The 19,414-nt window shown below is 37.3% G+C and overlaps 1 protein-coding gene across 7 annotated transcripts in view; it reads left to right on the top strand.

The window, feature by feature from the left end:
* The window catches only part of ABI3BP (ABI family member 3 binding protein), a 258,235-nt gene that overhangs the window by 161,406 nt on the left and 77,415 nt on the right, over positions 1-19,414 (top strand). For 3 of the 7 annotated variants that reach the window (XM_053565784.1, XM_053565782.1, XM_053565781.1), the window contains exons 20-29: positions 521-595; positions 7,132-7,212; positions 7,987-8,034; positions 9,133-9,195; positions 9,312-9,386; positions 10,088-10,135; positions 11,552-11,611; positions 12,449-12,538; positions 13,806-13,838; positions 14,607-14,690. In XM_053565784.1, the coding sequence (XP_053421759.1) occupies positions 521-595; positions 7,132-7,212; positions 7,987-8,034; positions 9,133-9,195; positions 9,312-9,386; positions 10,088-10,135; positions 11,552-11,611; positions 12,449-12,538; positions 13,806-13,838; positions 14,607-14,690 (657 nt within the window). Of the gene's footprint in view, positions 1-520; positions 596-7,131; positions 7,213-7,986; positions 8,035-9,132; positions 9,196-9,311; positions 9,387-10,087; positions 10,136-11,551; positions 11,612-12,448; positions 12,539-13,805; positions 13,839-14,606; positions 14,691-16,328; positions 16,386-17,491; positions 17,576-17,725; positions 17,786-19,414 lie in introns of all 7 variants that reach the window. The other 4 variants (XM_053565779.1, XM_053565780.1, XM_053565785.1 and 1 more) reach the window with 2 other exon arrangements.

Here is a 19,414-nt window from a genome sequence, read left to right as displayed (position 1 = left end):
TTTTGAGTAAGGCCCTCAAGTTCAACTTCAGACCTCATTTGAAGAAAACAACTTTTAATTTTGATGTGAGAATTTCTTTATGTTTCAGATCATAGCATTATCTCTATGAGTGATACTGTTAATGATTTTAAAACATTGTAGGTTTTTTTCTGGTGCTTAAACATTTAGATGCAGCTGAGAAATAGGAAGGGGGCAAATAACTAAGCTGATTTTTTTTTTTTTAATCACAGATTAATGTCACTATCTTTACTTTGAGGAGTTATTGTGACTTAGTAACAGTGTTGTATCTGTCAGGTTAAATGTAATCTTAAAATGTTTTACTAAACCAGATGAAAAGTTATTAACTGTATTTCCATTAAAGACTCCTCTGTGAATGGACCATCGAATATTTACAAAATATTCAAAAATAAGTTCATTCCACATAATGTATAGTTTATTCTTAGGTTTTCCTTCTGTGGTTTTAGACACTGAAATGCCTACATATCGGTTTATTGATTATTTTGTTTCTTTATTTTTCCAGCTCCCAGTAAAACACAATTTAGTTCTTTGAAACCTAAAATCCCTCCCAGCCCAGAAGTGACATACACCAGACCTGGTAATTACCGTAATCTTTTTTAATATTTCTGAAATAGGGTTGAAAAATTGTTTTTATGCAGTTCTTTAGAGCAAGAATTTCTGATTTGTGTTTTGATATTTGTTACATTTTTCCATGGAAAATGCCATCATGCAATGAACTGATCTCTCATCAACAGCCACTGTGACATTATCGTAGCGTTGCTCTCAGCTGTGTGGCAGATCCTTGTGTTCATGACTGTCACATAGAAAACATATGTAACAATACAAGTGATTGAGGACTCCCTTGTTGAGGACTAGGAAATAGTTTCCAATACCAAAGTGGACTGGAATTTCAATACACTGAATAATACCCTTTCAGCTGGAAAGGGAGGAATGGTTCCATCCTCTGAGAACTCTGCCTTAGTTTGGGGTTACACAGTTCTCAGGCTGTAAGACCAAAAAGGCGTGGATTTTCCTAATGCTCTGTGATTTCTAAGCTGGGGCTTTCTAAGCACTGACTTCTGTTTATCTCTTAGCACATTTTAATGGTGCTTTGTGAAAGGAAAGTCTCTTTTTCAGGAAAGAATTATTCTATATACAAAGGATGCCCATATATATGTATGTATATATATACACACATATACATACACACATTTTAAGAAAGAAAAAAAGTATTAAAATTGTAATGCTCAAGTCATATTTGACTTATGCCATTGCTAGAGGTGTCCAAAGATGACTTACGTTCATCTTTTGTCATCAGCATGTATTATTACAATTTTAACACATTTTTTTCCTTTCTTAAAATGTGTATGCACTGTTTTTTGCACCCTCTGTGTGTAATGAAAAACAGACAATTCCCTGCATAAGGACTGTGAAACAAATTGAATGACCAAACCTTTGCTTTTTCTGTCTGTCCAACTCCACACAACAGTCTTAAATGTTGACTGGTAAGTCTGGCTCTGGGAAACTTTCTCACTACTCATTGTCATCATCAGACGAATTTTAAACCCTGTGCTCTGGGAAGAATGTATTTTTCAACATGGTTGGTGGATTTTGAACTTGCATTTCCATTATTGGCATACTTTCAAAGTAGGATTATTAAACCAAGAGATTTGCAGCTAAAGTAGGCATGATTTATTTTTGCCATGAAATGGGTAAGGAAGAAAAATGCAGCTTCTCCAAAAAGGAATTCTCCTAACTCAATTTGCAGCTGTAGGTGCAGACTGAAGGAAAGTAGGGATTAGGCAAAAGGAGTATAGATGCTGTGACCATGGGTGAGGTCTCCAAGTCAGAGAGATGGAATGAAAACCTCCCGGTCAGAGAGGTTTTTTGGAGGAAGGAGCATAGCTAATAAAACTTAGAAGTCCTAATAGTCATATAAATCAAAGAACTCTGACAGCTGTACGAGAGAAGGGTTTAATGTACTTTTATTAAAAATTCATGTTTACGGGGCTTTAGAATCAGGGGGTAGTAAACAGAGGGCTGTTACCAAGTAGATCAAGACATATGACTGTGTGTTTGGGTCACTGAATTTTAGCAAATTTTCTTTAACGTAATTATTCCTATTATTATAAGGTAAAATTTGAATACATCAGAAAATATCCCTAAACGTGGTTTACAGTTTATACATAAGTTACATTATTAATTTCACTGGTTTATAAGCAAACATTTCCTGGAGGAAATTCATTCGTTACTACACACAAGGCTAGGGGGTATATGTTCTTATCATTCTAAGATGTTTGAGAGAGTTCTTCCTTTGATATTTCCCTTTAAGTTGGGAATAACTACTTGGAAGGTAATGTGTTTATACTCCTTTGATTTCTAAACCTTCTAATCACCTAGGAAAATTCACCCTTTTCGCCAAGCAGCAAGGATAAAGCACTTCAGAATCCACACCTAATCCTGTGCCAACTCGGGTTGGCCTTGGGTGGTCCGAGTCAACACGGAGTGATGAGTGGATCACTGCAAACCACGGCTTTGGTTTTCGCTTCTTAAATTTTATTTATTTATTTTTATTTAGGGAAGTCCACTTTTATGGCTCCAGCGAAGACTTCAGTTCAGAAGAGCAAATAAGCCACCCAAAGCTTTTTGATTTGAATAATTTGTTGCTTTTCCCAGCCTTCTGCTCCCTCTTCTGTTTTTCCATTTCACTTTCCATACAGGCTGCTTTTCCTTCAGCTTTCCTCATAGTCAAGTTAATGAATTGAAATCCTCATTGGGTTGCCCTTTGTTTATGTGCAATTCAGTGCATTTCTCACAGACTGCAGCCACCTGCCAAGATCCCAACTTGTCTACCTCATCCAATGGAAATTGTTTTCTTACAGTTTAATCTTTAAGGTGGTAATGACATTTAGCTCTTCCAGCTTCTAACAGACTGGGAAAAAATGGAGAGAGCCTCCAGTTACAGGTGTTTCCTTTAAACGGCTTTCTTCCCTAGTGAAGAGGATTGTAAATTGTTCTCATTATTAGCCAAACTTCTACGAGTGAGTTGATTTGTCTTTGTTTTGTGCTGAAGTGAGCAGCTAAGTCATTTGGTAGGCCACTCAGCTTTGTGATGGAACGTTTTATACCTTTAGCCCTAATACCTTAAGATTGTCAGATAGGGGAAATCTTGTCCGAAGATGTATTTGCTGATGTTTTTACTAAACGTCAACTTTGCTATGTTTATTATACAGTTGACTTTGAAGCTTAATGGATGGGGCTACTTACTTGGTCTCAGTCTTGATCAGGAACTCAAAAATGCAGATTTTTTTCTATATAAAATTTTTAAAAAAGCATTCTTTAATATTTGTGAAAACTAAAATATGCTATAAGTAGCAAAGCTTATAGATTTTTTTCACACTCCTAGGAGGCAACTTTATTTAAACAAAAACGTGAATTACAACCTCAAAGTTTCAAAATGTTTGCTGTTTGCTATTTTCGGGCATGGATGCTTTCTGCATGTTTGTTACATTTCACACCTTGGTGCTTATTTTCTCCTTTTCCAGTAGAATCTGAGACATTCAGACATTGTCACTCACATGCGTACAGAATTTTTACTTTGTTATAAGCACTTCAATCTGCTACATCATTATTGCTTTGCCGTTCATTTGTTTTTGTTAACAGGTTCTTGAGAAATTGGAATTTGGGGATTTTTTATTTTTAATCAATGCCTTTTAACTTTATTCTTTCACACCTGGTTGAACTCTTCTACAGTCTCACACAAAGGTTTTTTGGCCACAGACATGCTAATGAATGATGATGTCTTTCAATAGTCCCTTCTGCTATTAGGCATTGCCTTCAAAATATGTGAAAATTCTCTACCTACATTATTTGTTGTTATATTTTATTTTTCGGTTGCTACAGAGAAACTATTGTTATAGTTTCTTTTTCAATCACTAATTGTGTCCTCAAAAACTGCCATTCTGCCTGTCCAGTAATATCAGAGACAATTCTTGATAAATGTAATATTGGAAACGTATAAGAATGTTTATGTTCTGTTAAGATGGTCACTGAATGCCCTGTTAATTTCTTTCTATAAGAGAAAAAGTAAAAAAATCTTCACTTTTTCCTCTATTTCAAAAACAAATTGAATTCCTTTTTTATTTTCTTCTTGAAAATTAATTCTTATTTTTGTTTAAAGAATAACATAACCTATCAGTTGACCTTCTTTTTAAAAACGTATATAAATGTTGTAACCAAGCCACAGTCAGCATGAAGTATAATTTACTTACTGCCAGTTTAAATGAACATCAGAGGGTTTGTTACCTATTAGAATATTTACATAATCGTGTTCATTCAGCATTTCATGAAACCTGAGACTCCTTTCCTATTGATTGACTAACCAAAATGGATTGAATTCCACGTGTGAACTAATTTGTTTACCAGCAGCAGATGCTAGTCCATATAGGGAGCCCTAAATGAACAATTGTGGTCCCTCTTAAACTGGAAGTTTAATTCCTACCTTTCATGGAAGGAAGTCAGGTCCAGCCTTTTCTGACTCCCTGGCAGGAACCTGGTTGTTCTGCAGGGAGCAGAATAGCAGGGGACAAGACACTGAGAACAATCTCAGGGAGGCCACTCACCACTGGGTAACAGGGCAATAGCTAAAGATTACTTCTACTGTGTTTGTGGAGAAGATGTGGGGTCATGGGACTTCACTGTCATAAACTAGTAGAACCTAATCATTCACCAAGGAGAAAACACTGCTCATGATAATGAACTTTGAATTTCCATCTTAAGCGGTGTCCTCAGCATTGCTGTTGATATTACTTGCCTTTTTACAGCCCCTGAATCTCAGACTCTACCACTGAGTGAACAGTCAACATGGGAAATAGAAGGTTCTTTAATGACTGAAAAGGATATACTTCTTTAATACCTATATGTCCAACTTTGTCCTTACCTTGGGTTATAGATTTTTTTTTAATATCAGCTGTCCTTCAGATATTTTTCTAGCCATTTGTCTAAGCCAGTGGTTCTCAACCTGTAGGTCGTGACCCCTTTTTAACAATGAAAATGTATTGCGGCATTAGGAAGGTTGAGAACCACTGGTCTAAGCAGATACGCTGTCTGCCTGTGTTTGACTAAGCAGAGGCTCTGACACAGCCACAAAAGCTGTAATGATTTTGATTTGATGCATTCTCTTGTATTTGAGGAATATGTCCTGAGCTTGCTCTAACCTGGTTATTGCCAGTAGAGGACTTTGGCTTTCCTAGGACACATTTATGTCTTCACTTTTAGAGGTGTTTTTCCTACTTTTGAAACTCTAACATTTGCAGATTTTCTTGAAAAGCACTATGGTCTTTCCAGATCTAAATAACCTGATGTGTCACTAAGAAATCCATTCAAACAGAAAAACAGAAAAACCAATGGCAATCTTTATAGCTTCTTTTTCTTCAAAAGAGCAAAAAATACATTCTGGTGCCATCTCAACCAATTACCCATATTTTCCTTCCTAGTGTGTACTGCTGGTTACTTTATTATAGTCACATGTTCCAAATGAGGATCCTGCCTTTATTTTTTTCCATTTCTCTTTCCAAACTTAACTGACTAGCTACATTGTTATTCACTTTGTCTAAAAACACGGGAATCTATTGAAATAGGGAAGGAACTTCTTATGTCAATAAAAATTTTACCATTTATATTTGCTTAACCTAGTAATTAAAATTTAAGCATATTGCATGTTTAAATAAATGTCATCATTTTTCATTTGATCCTGATCCTTTTTTTTTTTGAAACTTTGCTTGACTTTTTTTTTAAAGTCTTTTGTACATAGATCATAAATACATTTATGCCATTTTCTTTCTTTTTTTTTTTTTTGTAGAGACAGAGTTTCACTTTATGGCCCTTGGTAGAGTGCCATGGCCTCACACAGCTCACAGCAACCTCCAAATCCTAGGCTTAAGCAATTCTCTTGCCTCAGCCTCCCAAGTAGCTGGGACTACAGGCACCCACCACAAAATAGCCCAGCTATTTTTTTTTTTTTTTTTTTTTGGTTGCAGTTTGGCCAGGGCTGGGTTTGAACCCATCACCCTCGGTATATGGGGCCAGCGCCTTACCGACTGAGCCACAGGCGACGCCCCATTTATGCCATTTTCAATGTGTTGATTATTTGTACAAATTGGAGTACTTACATCATACTAATCAACATAGCTTTCACCTCATTTACCCAATTATAGCATTAGGACATTTGTGTTCTACACATGATAGATCCAACTTGTACTTGCAATGTGCTCCATAGGTGTGGTCCTCCTACTATCCCTTGTTATCCTTCCTATCCCATCCTCTCCCTTCTCCCTCCCCTTCCCTCCTTCATCCTAGGCTAAAGTTGTGTTTCATTTTTCATATGCAACTGTAAGTGATTATAAATTGGTTTCACAGTAGTACTGAGTACATTGGATACTTTTTTTTCCATTCCTGAGATTCTTTCTTGATGATTTTTCATACAGTCTTAGGGCCTGAAACACTGGGACACAAACCTTCAACATCAGATAATACAGCTGTTGAGTGGCTGACCTTAGTTTTCTCTTTTCTTGTCTATGGACAGGATCCCATTAATGAATGAACATGTTAGTGTCTGTGTGTGTGTGTGTTCCTCCAGAAAAAAATACAAATACTTTAGATATACTTTCTAAACAAACATATCTCATTTTTTAAAAGTTGCCTCCCTTGGAATTTCTGAATTCAAAGTGTTTTTACACATATTGTTGATTTGTGTATTTCTTTTTATGCTAAATGAAAAACTTCTCATTTTCATTTTTATACCCAATGGCTTCTTAAAGCAACCTTTCTTATGTTCCTGTTGAACAAATACCTTCAATATTTTTAGGTGACTTTTTTCTCTAATTTATACAAAATATTGATAATTTCCATCTCAGATTGGAAGAATAAGGAAATCTCTTGAGTAGTTTCTTACTCTTTGACAAAAAAATTATTTGAGATCTAATTGAACTGGTAAATAATGATAGAGAGTTACCAAACAGATGGATATGTGTCCATAATAAATCAAAGGGCTTAAATATGCTTCTAAGATAGATATTTATTATCAGTTTGTAGAGCCACCCTTCCTATGTTAACTGGCTAATTTTCTTTCTTCAGCTCCACCAAAGACCAAACGACCAGGTCGTCGCCCCCGCCCTAAAACCACACGTAGTCCAGAAGTGCCCAAGTTCAAACCTGGTAAATGTGATGATGTTCAGAGTTCCACTTATCATAGAAAGTAGAATATGGCAGGTTCTGATTTAGTAGTTATGAGCTACTTAAGTAGCTGGGCTTTGGGAACCTGGGGTTGATTTTTATGTTGGAGAATCTGTATTCATTTTCTACATTCATATCATACATCTATTTTATCATATATTAATATTTTAGTTGTTATAATATTAGGTACACATATTTAGAAATCTGGCCCATTAAATGGATTATAAAAATAAGACATCTTAAAATCTTACTTGTGAGGCTGGATGCAGCAGCTCATGCCTGTAATCCTAGCATTCTGGGAGTCCAAGGCAAGTAGATTGTTTGAGTTCAGGAGTTTGAGACCAGCCTGAGCAAAGTGAGACCCTGTGTTTACTAAAAATAGAAAAACTAGCTGAGCATTGTGGCAGGCACCTGTAGTCCCAGCTACTTGGGAGGCTGAGACAAGAGGATTGTGTAAGCCCAAGAGTTTGAGGTTGCTGTGAGCTGTGATGCCACCACACTCTACCGAGGATGACAAAGTGAGATTCTGTCTCAAAAATAAAAAAAGGAACTTTTACATGCAATACATATTCAAGGTAGATGAGTGTGGGACAGCAATAAGGAAAAGGGGGTAAATGGGAAAAATAAAAGAGAAAATCACTTGGAGAACAAGTGCGCAGTTTAGGAGAGCAACCTAAATGCATGAGGCAAAATGTTTCCTTCCTCAAGGTGCCACTTCTTGATATAATTGGTGCTTCTGGTTTTTTGCTTCTGTAGCTCTGGAACCTGCCACGGTACCACCGGAGCCCTTGGTGCCCACGATTGGTAATTCTACCCCCCTCAATTGCTTTCACAGATTGTCACATTTGCTTTGCCCACACTGCACCCCAAGCATAACTGCTGTTCTGCCACCCATGACAATTTCATCCCATGCTTCCCTTCATGTTTCCTATCTGGGTCTGAAGACCATAAAGATAGGAGAGTTCTCTAGAACAAACCCATGTGTTCCTGCAGGGAAGGTCTGTGGTCTTGGACGGAACTTCCTGGTTCTCTGCTCACCACCTGTCTTTCTATCCCATGTGTCCCATCACAGTTGAGAAAGGCGTAGGCTCTTTCTCGGACTGGGACTTCTGTGCTCATCCTGGAATGAAGAAATGGCAAAATGATATTCCAGTACCATGGTTAACATTTCATTGCTTTACATTCAACTTTGTGAGACTTTCTCCCTTTCAAAAAGCTGCATGAAATGATGGCTTCTTCAATTGTTCTGTTTCTTTGAAAAGTATTTTTGACTGTGTTTGGATAACTAAAAACACAAAGACTGTTCTTGGTCTAGGGTCCAGTACAAAACTATCTATGATCTTTGCAACATGAGAAAAAAAGTCTGAAGATGATCTTATTGTTTTTAGTACGAATACTACTTGATTTTAATAATTTCATTATAATTTCTCAGCATTCACAATCAATCTGTCTCTGCTCTACCTTAGAACATTCCAAGTATCAGTAGCCATATAACAATTTCTCAAGTGTAATTTCAAGTGTTTATAGATTATTTTAATAATAAGTAACTTTCCCATTTCTAACTAACTGTTTTTATACTGGGAAAACCCTATCAATCAAAGAAATAGAATTAGTGTACTTTGTACCTTTTGGAATTATGTAGGAAAAAAATTTTATGATAGTTTTCATTACTTTTGCTCAAAGACACATTTTGAGCATTTCCTGAAGATTTTTTCTTTCAGGAAAAACTAATGATGCAAGTGTTGTAACTAAAATGGATATCTTTTGTACCCTCTCCATACCCCAGGAATTAATTTTTAATGTTCACTGAATTCATATAGTGTCTTCACTTCGCATATATATCCTTATTTTGAGCAGTCACAGCTATAAACATTATGCTAATTTTAATACCTTTTTCTTTAGCATCAAAACCATCCAAGAGACCTAAAACCACACCCAGACCAGACGCACCTCAAATCCAGCCTGGTAATCACTACTTTCAATGAATTGATCTATAAATAGGAAAACAGTATGTAAGTGAAATTAATCTTCACATTTGCAGCTAAGCTATAACACTAATCTGGGGAATTTTTCTTCTTCAGATTCAAAACCGCCAAAGCAATTGCTTCCTAAGCCCCAAACCACAGAAAAACCAGACATGCCACCAGCTAAATCTGGTAAATGTAATTTTCAGTGCTTAAGCTCAACATTTTTATTGCAAACATTTTCAGTGATGTCTCCAACCTGTCATGTCATATAATGCATAGAAACCCAAAGACCATGATTTTGTTCATTATCACATTGATATTTTACACATTAAATGAAGAAATCCAGTGTGGGAAATCAGGTGTAAAATTAACTTTTATACCTGATTGACAGATTCCATTTTCTTAAAGCATTTTCAAGTCTTGCTTTCTGAACTTATAATAAATAGAAGCCTGATTTTTCTGTATCTAAAACCTTTTTTAAAGTGATGTTAGTAACCACTAGTAGACAGTTCACACAGAAGGCTGACACTGGTCTTTCTTTATAGGTACAGCTTTAAAAAAGACCTGCTAGTTTGGATTGGCTCCCTCTAAAATACCCTATTGGCATTTTAAACAGTAACTATTGAGTTATTTTTTTTACCACATAACAAAAATTCTGAAAATTTAATTTACTGAATTGAACGATTGAAACTTTCTCCTAAGATTCCAATTAATATAAAATTTTAATTTGCTAAGAGAGCAAGCATCTCTCCTAAGCCTATCAAACAGAGAATTTATATCAATTTAGAATTAACCAGGCTCTGTATCCTCTTAGTTAAACATTAGCAAGTACCTAAAAGCTTAGCCTTTCTTACTTTATTATTTATGTCTGTTTATTGTTTATGACGCAGTCTTTGACCCTGTTCCATTTGAAACTGAAGCTCCCTCAGTGACCGTAGGTAATGACGTTTTCTTTCTTCTTGGCTGATATTTCTCTGGCCTTGCCCTTCTCATCTCTTGTATTCTCTTGTATGCACAATCGTTACTCATTTATTTTTCATTTGTTTCCAAAAATGGTTTACTGTTGTCAACAGGGATCTTTTTAACATCAAGTTAGGCATTCCTGAATCTGCTGCTCAGCTCATAACACCTGGATGTTATTCTTTCTTTGATCAGCTTTGGGGAAATACAGATTGCTCGCAGCATTGGGTCTATCGTGAGTCACAGATGTGCTGTCCACCCTTCAAAAAAAACATTTTTTAAATTTCTGCTACTGTGTGTGTAGCAAAGAAAAAGCTGGTTGGATCCTGTGATGCTACATAATTGTCTCTTTCTTGCAAAAGTCTTTTCTTCCTTGATTCTGTACTATTCCAATGCATCTGGAACTTTCTGTTGCCAAATTCGTCTTGTGATGCTAATTTGCAAACAAAATAGAAATTCACTGGTTGGTTTGAAGGCAATTGCTTATAAATATTGCTTGTGTCCTGTTGTCCTGGCTTCCTCTTCCTCTTCTGTATGCCATTAATTCAGAAGACGCTCTCAGATGTGGTTTAAACCAACTTCGTGCTATGATGTCTTGAGCAATCAGGGAAAGTCAGTCTCCGCATAAAAGCTTCAGGGTTTTTGGTGATGAGATGATTGAGGGTTACATTTAGTCTCCTGGATTTAATGAAAAATAAATGGAGACTAATTTAGTAGCAAAAAGTTCAGATTCTTAATTAGTTTCATATCCACGCATAATCATTTCAGAGTATTATAGAGATCCTATTCCTCCAAGCAAAAGGTTGAATTATTGTCTTTCAGTCATTTTTCTGGTCATCTTTTTTCCTTACTTGAATAATTATTTCATGATTATCCATTTGAAATAAATGAATAAAGAGTAAGAAGCAATGCCATGTTTATTAAGAAAAAGCACAAGTTTACCTTTGCATAACCGTTTCAGATCTCCAGTCAACAGACTGGCAAAGAACATTTTCTAATTCTCCTCACAACCACTACCCTCAAAACTAATAATGACAGTGAAAACCTTTCAAAATCCAGGAGAAGTTTTTGCAATAATCTTTTAGAGTACTTTAAAATTACATATCCAACAACTGAGACTTTTTGGAGTTAAGTTTTTGATACAGTCAGATAATCAAGCACAGAAAAGTACTTTTCATTGCCTCGAAGAGATGCAAACTGCAAAAGCTGTGGCTATTTTGTGAGGTAAATGGATATGAGAGGATGGCCAGTCACTAGAGAAAAAATTCTATTTTCCCAGAGTTTAGAAATGCTTTTCAAACATTATAGGCCTTACAGAGTTAAGAAGAATCATTTTCAAGATGATTTTCTTTTTCTATACTTCTTAATCTCCATCATTTATTGCCTTTGGTTAGTTCCTGCCACAGACATTGAACCTGTAACTCTGAGAACTGAGGCTCCAGCGACAACACTAGGTAATGACCTTTCACGTCTTTAAGCCTGTGCTGCTTTAAGCCTTCTGCTCATCACCCAGTCTATTCCATCTTTGTATGTGTCGAGGGGCGGGGGGAGTTTCTTTTTCATAAGATTTTTTCAACCTCTTGTTACTCAACTGTGTTCTTCATTTTGATGTATTGAAGATGCTTAAAACAGTTACTTGGATATAAGCCTATATACAGCTAGTGAAGAACATCTATCTGCCATTTTTCTCGTCATCCAGTTTTATTTATGCTCTACCCAGCCTATGATGCTGCCAAAGTGGTGTTCTATATGCCAGCTCAATTTCAAAGACAATTGAAAGTTTACGTCCCATAGACATGAATTATAATTCTATAGGCACCTCGCTTTCTGTTGTATTAAGATATGCAGGGCATTTTTATTGTCTCCCAACTATTCTTTTAATTAAGCACATTTAATTAAATGTGCTTGTCCTAATACTTTTAATGGAATGTATGCCCAGGCCAGGTAATTTCTAAGTACACTCTCCTAAAAGCACATGAGCCTGGATCCCTCTTTAATGTGACATCAACATAGTTCCCTTGGGTTTAGGCCCTCTTAACACACACACAGATACTCACATATATATATGTGTGTGTGAGGGTGTGTGTATATATGTATAGATGTATGTGTGTATATATGTGTGTGTGTATTTTTTTGCATATAGATGACCAGAAGAAAATTCTAAACCAAAGAGACAAATTTCTCAAGACACAAGAAAACCTAGGAAAATTGTAGAAAACCTAGCGTCATGTGTAATCTTTTCTTCAGTTTCTGGAGTCATAAGGGTCCAATAACCAGTTTCCTTTCTTTAGCTCCAAAAACATCACAACGAACAAGAACACGCCGTCCCCGTCCCAAACATGAAACCACACCACGCCCAGAGACACCTCAGACCAAACTAGGTAAATAATTTGTGGTTCTTGTTCCCTCTGGAACCTCATTGGATATGACCACCTAGTAACTCCTATAACCCTTAAGGGTAAAGATATAAGCTATGGAAAACACCTGGTACCAACACGATGCTAGCCAATACCTAAGAACTTCCTTAGCGCCTGGGTATTTTATTTGCATCTCTGAAGGTCAATTACATTTTTCACTTTGGTTCTGGCTCAACAAAAACTTAAGTAGTTAGGTCTCTGGTTACCATGTTTAGTTCAGTTTGTCTTGCATTTTATTAAATGCCACATTTGCATCTGTAAAAGACGTTTTAGAAATAACAAACCGCTCAGCTTAGTTGAAGAAGGAGGACGCTTTTGTATGAAACTGTTCGTAAATAGATATAAAAGAATATGGAGAAAAGTAAATATTTATTGAGTTTTACCAACTGTTATGCACATAGTTAATTCTTAGAGAAGAAAAAATCCGTGAGCTGATAAGTGTAATATGGACCTTGAAATTTGTGGAGTTTGTAGATTTGTTGGTTGCTAGGCAGGAATCTTACAGAGGCAAGAAGGTGTGTAGGCGGCAGCAGCAGGACAGCAGTTAGAAGGGCAACCTGGTTGTGAGAAAGGCAACATTTCTTTAGCTGGACTGTGGTGCTATTTTGGGGTGGAGCACCTCAAAGGCTTGACTTCAGTGACTGTAGCTGAGCCAGTGGGGGTAGGGTGCTCTCTGAGCTCCAGGGTCAGTCTTTTTCTGTCATGATAACAGAGAGGTACACCAACAAGTTCAGTGGGGCTAATGACCTTCTATGTCCAGCTTTCTGTACACCTTTGTTTGGACAAAAGTCTTGGCCTTTTTCCAAAATGGGCTCTCGACAAAGTAGAGTGTTGTCTATTTTGGTCATTCATCACTGTGTCTGTTTAAATACATCAATTGCATCTATCGTGACATAGTGCTTTATTTTGTAGTATATAGTGTTATACAGTGTTATTAGAAATTATGCTTTCATGTTCTTTTCTCATAATCATTAAATATAATGTTATTAAAAAATGTCTGAAGATGTTTCTAAGCAGTGATTTCTACTGTAACAGGAGATAATATAAAAACAAGAAACACTGGTAGCTAATAATGCTAAGGATATGTTGATTTCATACCTATGTACCCTCACCTGAGAACTCCAATGCTACAATGGTGATGTTAATTTTTTCATTTTTAAGAGAATTCGAGGACTTTTATCATGTGCTAAATATTTATTTATTAATTGCTTTTGACCATTTTTTGCAACAGACTTTGGACCTATTACTCCTGGAACTACTTTAGGTAATGACTCTTTATGTCCTTCAGCAAGTTTCCTTACTCATTGTCAAACTTAGCTATGGGGCTGTACAGATGATTGTCACCTCCTCTCTTCTTATCCTCTCCTTGTATTCATTTTAAAACATTGAAGGCTTTCTTACTATTTAACAAAAATGAGCATGGGCTTAATTCAAGATAGCTATCTGCTCTGTATCCCAGCCTAGCGTTGTATCATGTCAGTCTGAGTCTCTGAACAATACTGCTTGTTAGAGCCGCGATCCAACCATGGTTTCTCACATCCCTTGTTTAAACTGCCAATACAGTGTCAGTTTCTTTAAGCATCTGACTTTCTATATTTCAAGTCTATATAACTTTTTTATGTTTCAGTGAATTTTATAAAACTTATCCTAATAAATTAGTAAGTAGAAAATTTGCCCAAGCCTAATCATCTCAAACGATCCACTGCAGGGTGGATTTGAACCTCTCTCAACCATCAGACTTGATCAGTGATTTGTAACCAATTGGGGATTCAAGACACCTTCAAGAAAAGGATAGTCCCTAATCTTTATTTCTTAAATACAATTGTATGTATAATTTTTGTCTTTAGAAAACTTTGAATTATCAGAGAAAACCTATGAATATACCAAAGGAGAAAATTTCAAACCAAAGAGACAACGTGCCTTCAACTCAAACTCTAACAAGTTTTTAAAAACATAGAGCTGTGTTCTATCATCCTGTTCACAGTGTATGGAGCCATCAGTATCATATTAATGCTAAATTTTCTTCCTTTAGCTCCAGCAACAACAAAAAGAACCCGTCGTCCACGTCCCAAACCTAAAACCACACCACCTCCAGAAGTACCTCTCACCAAATTGGGTAAATATGTGGTTTTTGGTTTTAAAAAATCTGACTAGTCTCCTCCAGTTGGAAGTCTAAATTCTAGCCCATCTACGATATGGAAACATGTCCTATCTCTCTTATAGGAGTAAAAACTACTTGTTAGTGAGGAGAACGGGAGATAGCTGAGCACCTCTTCCTTCTTTCTTGGAAATTCTCAATTAATGATCATTTAATTCCATCTATGTGTTAAGATAAAGCTGTAAAATATTGAGCAAGCACATTTAGTTCACATCAACTACTTTTATTAAATCCCTTCTAATTTCCCAAAGCCATCTTAGTCCATATATCAGAAACAGGAGGTATGTTTTATTTTCCGACCAATTTGCACTATAATTGCAAACAAAAGCCATAACCAGGTAGAAAGCTACATAAGGCAGAGTGTTTGTGCAAATATAAAATGATTTCTTGCATAGTACAAGTGCTATATGCTAGGAGCATGGAAAATATTTAGAAGATGCAAGATTTGAGATACTTAAGAAGAAATCGGGATAGAAATTGGATGAGTAGAGGGATGCGGGAACTAACAGTGACACACGGGGAATGTGTTTTAGCTGGCTCCCCAAAGGGTAACTTCTTGACACACTTCTGTTTAATGGCCCTGCAGGATGAATTAAAGAGGGCTGGGATGTCTCAACAAGAGCTTATGTTTGATCCAGTGGGCGTTAGTGATTCCTACTTCTGCACAGGACCATGCTTTTGTTATTCTTAGAACCAAAGCTGTCCAGCCTTGTGATAGCAAACACGGAGAGGAGGTTCTTCATCTTATTAAGGACTGTGGTATTCACGGCAGAGTCAGCCTCTTCCTGAGTGTAGCTTCAGCTTGCTTTTGGCCATCTGTTAGTATGTGCGGTGGACCTACCCTAGTGTGAGCTCTACAGTTTCCCCTTTCTGGGGGTTAACACCTTTGTACAATCCATCCTCTCCCTCTCCTTTCGCTCTCCCTTCCCTCCCTCTCCCCTGCTCTAGCATAGCACACTCACACACATGCACGTGCACCCAGACACCTAATCCAGGCAGTGACAGCCCATCATCTTTGCCTTATTCCATCAGTTAGAAGCAAGTTGGAGGTCCAGTGCACACTCGGAAGGGGATTACACAAAAATGTTAACACCAGGAGGTGGAAATTCTTGGGGATCAACAAAGGGTCTGTCTGCCACATTGGATTTACATTCAAACATATGAACTGTTTGTTGTATCTATCATTATTGATCACTGTTTATAACTGATGTCTTTTGTTTTTAGTTTCCACCAAAGCACTAGTTGTCTTTACTGTGTGTTTTCCTAAGAAAATGACTAACCAGGTTTTCCAGTGTAGACATATTTATGTTAGCTCACATCAGATAATTAACCAACAATAGATCTTACTCTTGACTTTGGTGAGATGTTCCGCAGAGCTCAGAGGCTGTGCCTGCCTATCTTCTGAAAGAAATGAGTCTCTGGTTAAAGTTTGGAGAAATATTCAAAGAAAAAAAGTATATTCACTTCTTCTTGAGTTAAGAATATTAAAAATTAACTTTGCAGTCTTAGAAGCCTTATTTACTGGCAAGATGAATTTTCTGGCATTTCATTTATTCATAAAATTTCACTGGTTTCTTTTATTACTCTTTTGATCAGTTCCTGACACAATCCTTGAACCAGTTCTTAGAACTGAGGCCCCAGGAAGGACTCTAGGTAATGGCGTGTTACATCCATCAGCATGAGCTTCTCCTGATCATTTCCAACCCATCTTGTCATCCTCATAACCACAGCTTCTCCCCCTGCACAAGACTGCTGTGTCATCCTCTGTCATTCAATTACTTCTTAATGTATTGGAGAGTATTAAAAACAATGTCTTATTTTTTTAAGAGAGTCAAGCATGAACTTAGTTCAATTTACATATCTGTAATTTAACACCTTTGAATTTGTCATGACTTGCTCCCATGTAACATTTTCTTCACATTCTTTGATACTGAGTTTCAAACATAATCACTATGGGGGTGGGAATAAGGGTTTCTCTCCCTGATCTAGGCTGAGGAAATTGGCACAGCTATCATGGTGCAATATCTAAATTCCTGCGTTCTTACTATCTGCATAATTTTGTTTTTGTTTTGCCACTTTAGTTAATGATACAGTCTTGTTTTAGCAAGGAGTAAAGTAGAAAATATGCCAAAGCTGGTAAATTTAAATTATAAGCAGCACCATGGGTATGAAATCACCCGCAGCTCCACCCATAACTCAGCAAGGTTTGGGGACTTTTTTCTTCATTCAAGAATCCCTATGAGAAGCTCCTTCAAATATTTTTGGTGTATGAACTCATGTTTCTGTATGATTTTCGTTCTTTAGAGAACCATAAATGATATAAAGAGGCACATTATCAAAATAGAAGTGAAGATTTCTTTCTTTCTTTCTTTCTTTTTTTTTTTTTTGTGAGACAGGGTCTTGTTATGTTGCCCTCGGCAGAGTGCTGTGGCGTCACAGCTCACGGCAACCTCAAACTCTTCTGCTGAAGCGATTCTCTTGCCTCAGCCTCCCGAGTAGCTGGGACTACAGGCACCTGCCACAATGCCCGGCTATTTTTTGGTTGCAGTTCTCGTTGTTTAGCTGGCCTGGGCCGGGCTCGAACCCGCCAACTTCGGTATATGTGGCCAGTGCCCTACTCACTGAGCTATGAGCACCAAACCAGAAGTGAATATTTCTAACTTGATTTTCTGAAACTCAAGAAATTATAACACTATAATCTTTTCCACAGCTTCTGGAACCCAAAACACTTGTATTAACATGAGATTTTCTTCCTTCAGCTCCCACAGTGCCTCAACAAACTCGTCCTGTACATCCCAAACCTAAAACCTCACCAAGTCCTGAAGCACCTCAGACTGAACTGGGTAAATGTGGCATCTTGCTCTCAGACTCCCAGGAGCCCTGCTCCCAGGGGACCCAAAGAAAGCTAAGGGGCAAGTCAGAGACAGCTGCTGATTCTGTGTTTCTATAAATTTATAATGTTTCAGTGGGGTTCTTTTATTATTTTTTGCCAGTTCCTGTGACAATCTTTGAAGCAGTTTCTCCCATAAAAGAGGCTCCAGACACAACATTTGGTAATGTTACTTTCTGACCTTCAGCAAGGGCTTTTTCTGCTCCTTGTCCAGCTCATTCCATTCTCTGTTGCCATCCAGTTCCATTGTTCATTTTATGAAGGTTCAACATGCATGAAATGAGTTGCCTGGTATTCATAAGAAAGCCAGGCCTAAGTCTAGCGTGGGATGTCTTCCTGCCCTGTAACTTGCTGAAAGAGTGTGTGTGTGTGTGTGTGACTTTGTTTTGGGCTTCATCGAAGTTCTCTGTTAAAGTAAATTTCATATATCCCTGGTAGCAACTGACGCTGGTCTATACTAACCAGGCTGTACACAGAAGTTTCTCTATCTATCTGTACATATACCTTTTTTATCCGCCTTTTATTTTTGCTGTTCTGTTAATATTTGGTTAATATGTTTTTAGTGAATTATCTAACAGCCAATGTGATCAAGGCTAATAAGTTTAAATAATAAGCCCCATTCTTCATGTGATACTGATTCCCTCTAGTTGCCATCATAGTTTAGATGATTCTTTTTTGTGGTGGGGGGGAGGAAATAGTATCTCACTCTGTCCCTCTGTCCCCTGGGCTAGAGTACAGTGGCGTCATTATTGCTCACTGCAGCTCCAAACTCCTGGGCTGGGCTCAAGCAATCCTCCCACCTCAGACTCAAAGTACATGGGACTACAGGTGTGTGCCACCATGCCTAGCTGGTTTTTCTATTTTTTGGAATGATGAGGTCATGCCGTGTTGCTCAGACTGGTCTTTAACTCCCGGGCTCAAGATATCCTCCCAGCTCTGCCTCCCAAAGTGCTGGAATTACAGGTGTGAGGCACCACACTTGGCCTAGATAATGTTTAACCTTTTAAATCCAGGCAAGGAACTCTAGGAGAATGAGATAAAAATACCAATTCTGACTCTCTGAATTAATAACTTCTTTAAAAATGTCAATTGTGCGCCCAAGCTGTCTTCAATAACAAAAGAAGATAAAATAGCATAGTAAAAGACAACAGTTAGAAAGATATATTTCCTAGGGAAATTGTATCAAGAAAGACAATTTCACAAAAATTGTGTCAAGCTTTGGAAAACGTAAAGATTTTTTTAATGTCTATGATTTGTAGAACCATATGATTTAAAAGGGGTAGGGCGCCAGCCCCATATGCTGGAGGTGGCAGGTTCAAACCCAGCCCCAGCCAAAAAAAAAAAACTGAAAAAAAAAATAAAAATAAAAATAACTAAAGGTTATCTTTTCTTCTACCTTCAAAAATCTCCTAATGGGCATATCATTCCAGCACAAATTTAAAAACACGGCACGTCTTGCTGTACCTGAGATTGCACCAGAAACACACAGGGGCCTTTGGCTTAATAGGAGCCTGTTACTATTGTAACCCACACTCTCCCTAGTGAGGGAGGCCTGAGGGCTTTTTATACTCCAGGGTTGGCATGTACATGTTTAGAGGACACCTGTTGGCTCTTCCCTCTGACTGCTGAGTAGAAGGCTTTACTTTTCAGTCTGCTGACTAGTTGAGCACAAAATCGTTCTGTGCATGAATCCCTGATGTCTCTTCCTTTTCATATAAGGCCATGGGTCTTACCAGATTAGGGTCCTGCCCTTATGACCTCATGTAAACTTAAGTGTTTCTTTAAAGTTCCT

The sequence above is a fragment of the Nycticebus coucang genome, chromosome 16, assembly GCF_027406575.1.
Source record: "Nycticebus coucang isolate mNycCou1 chromosome 16, mNycCou1.pri, whole genome shotgun sequence".
In the NCBI taxonomy this organism is placed as follows: Eukaryota; Metazoa; Chordata; class Mammalia; order Primates; family Lorisidae; genus Nycticebus; species Nycticebus coucang.
This window is presented reverse-complemented; position numbering and strand designations above follow the sequence as displayed.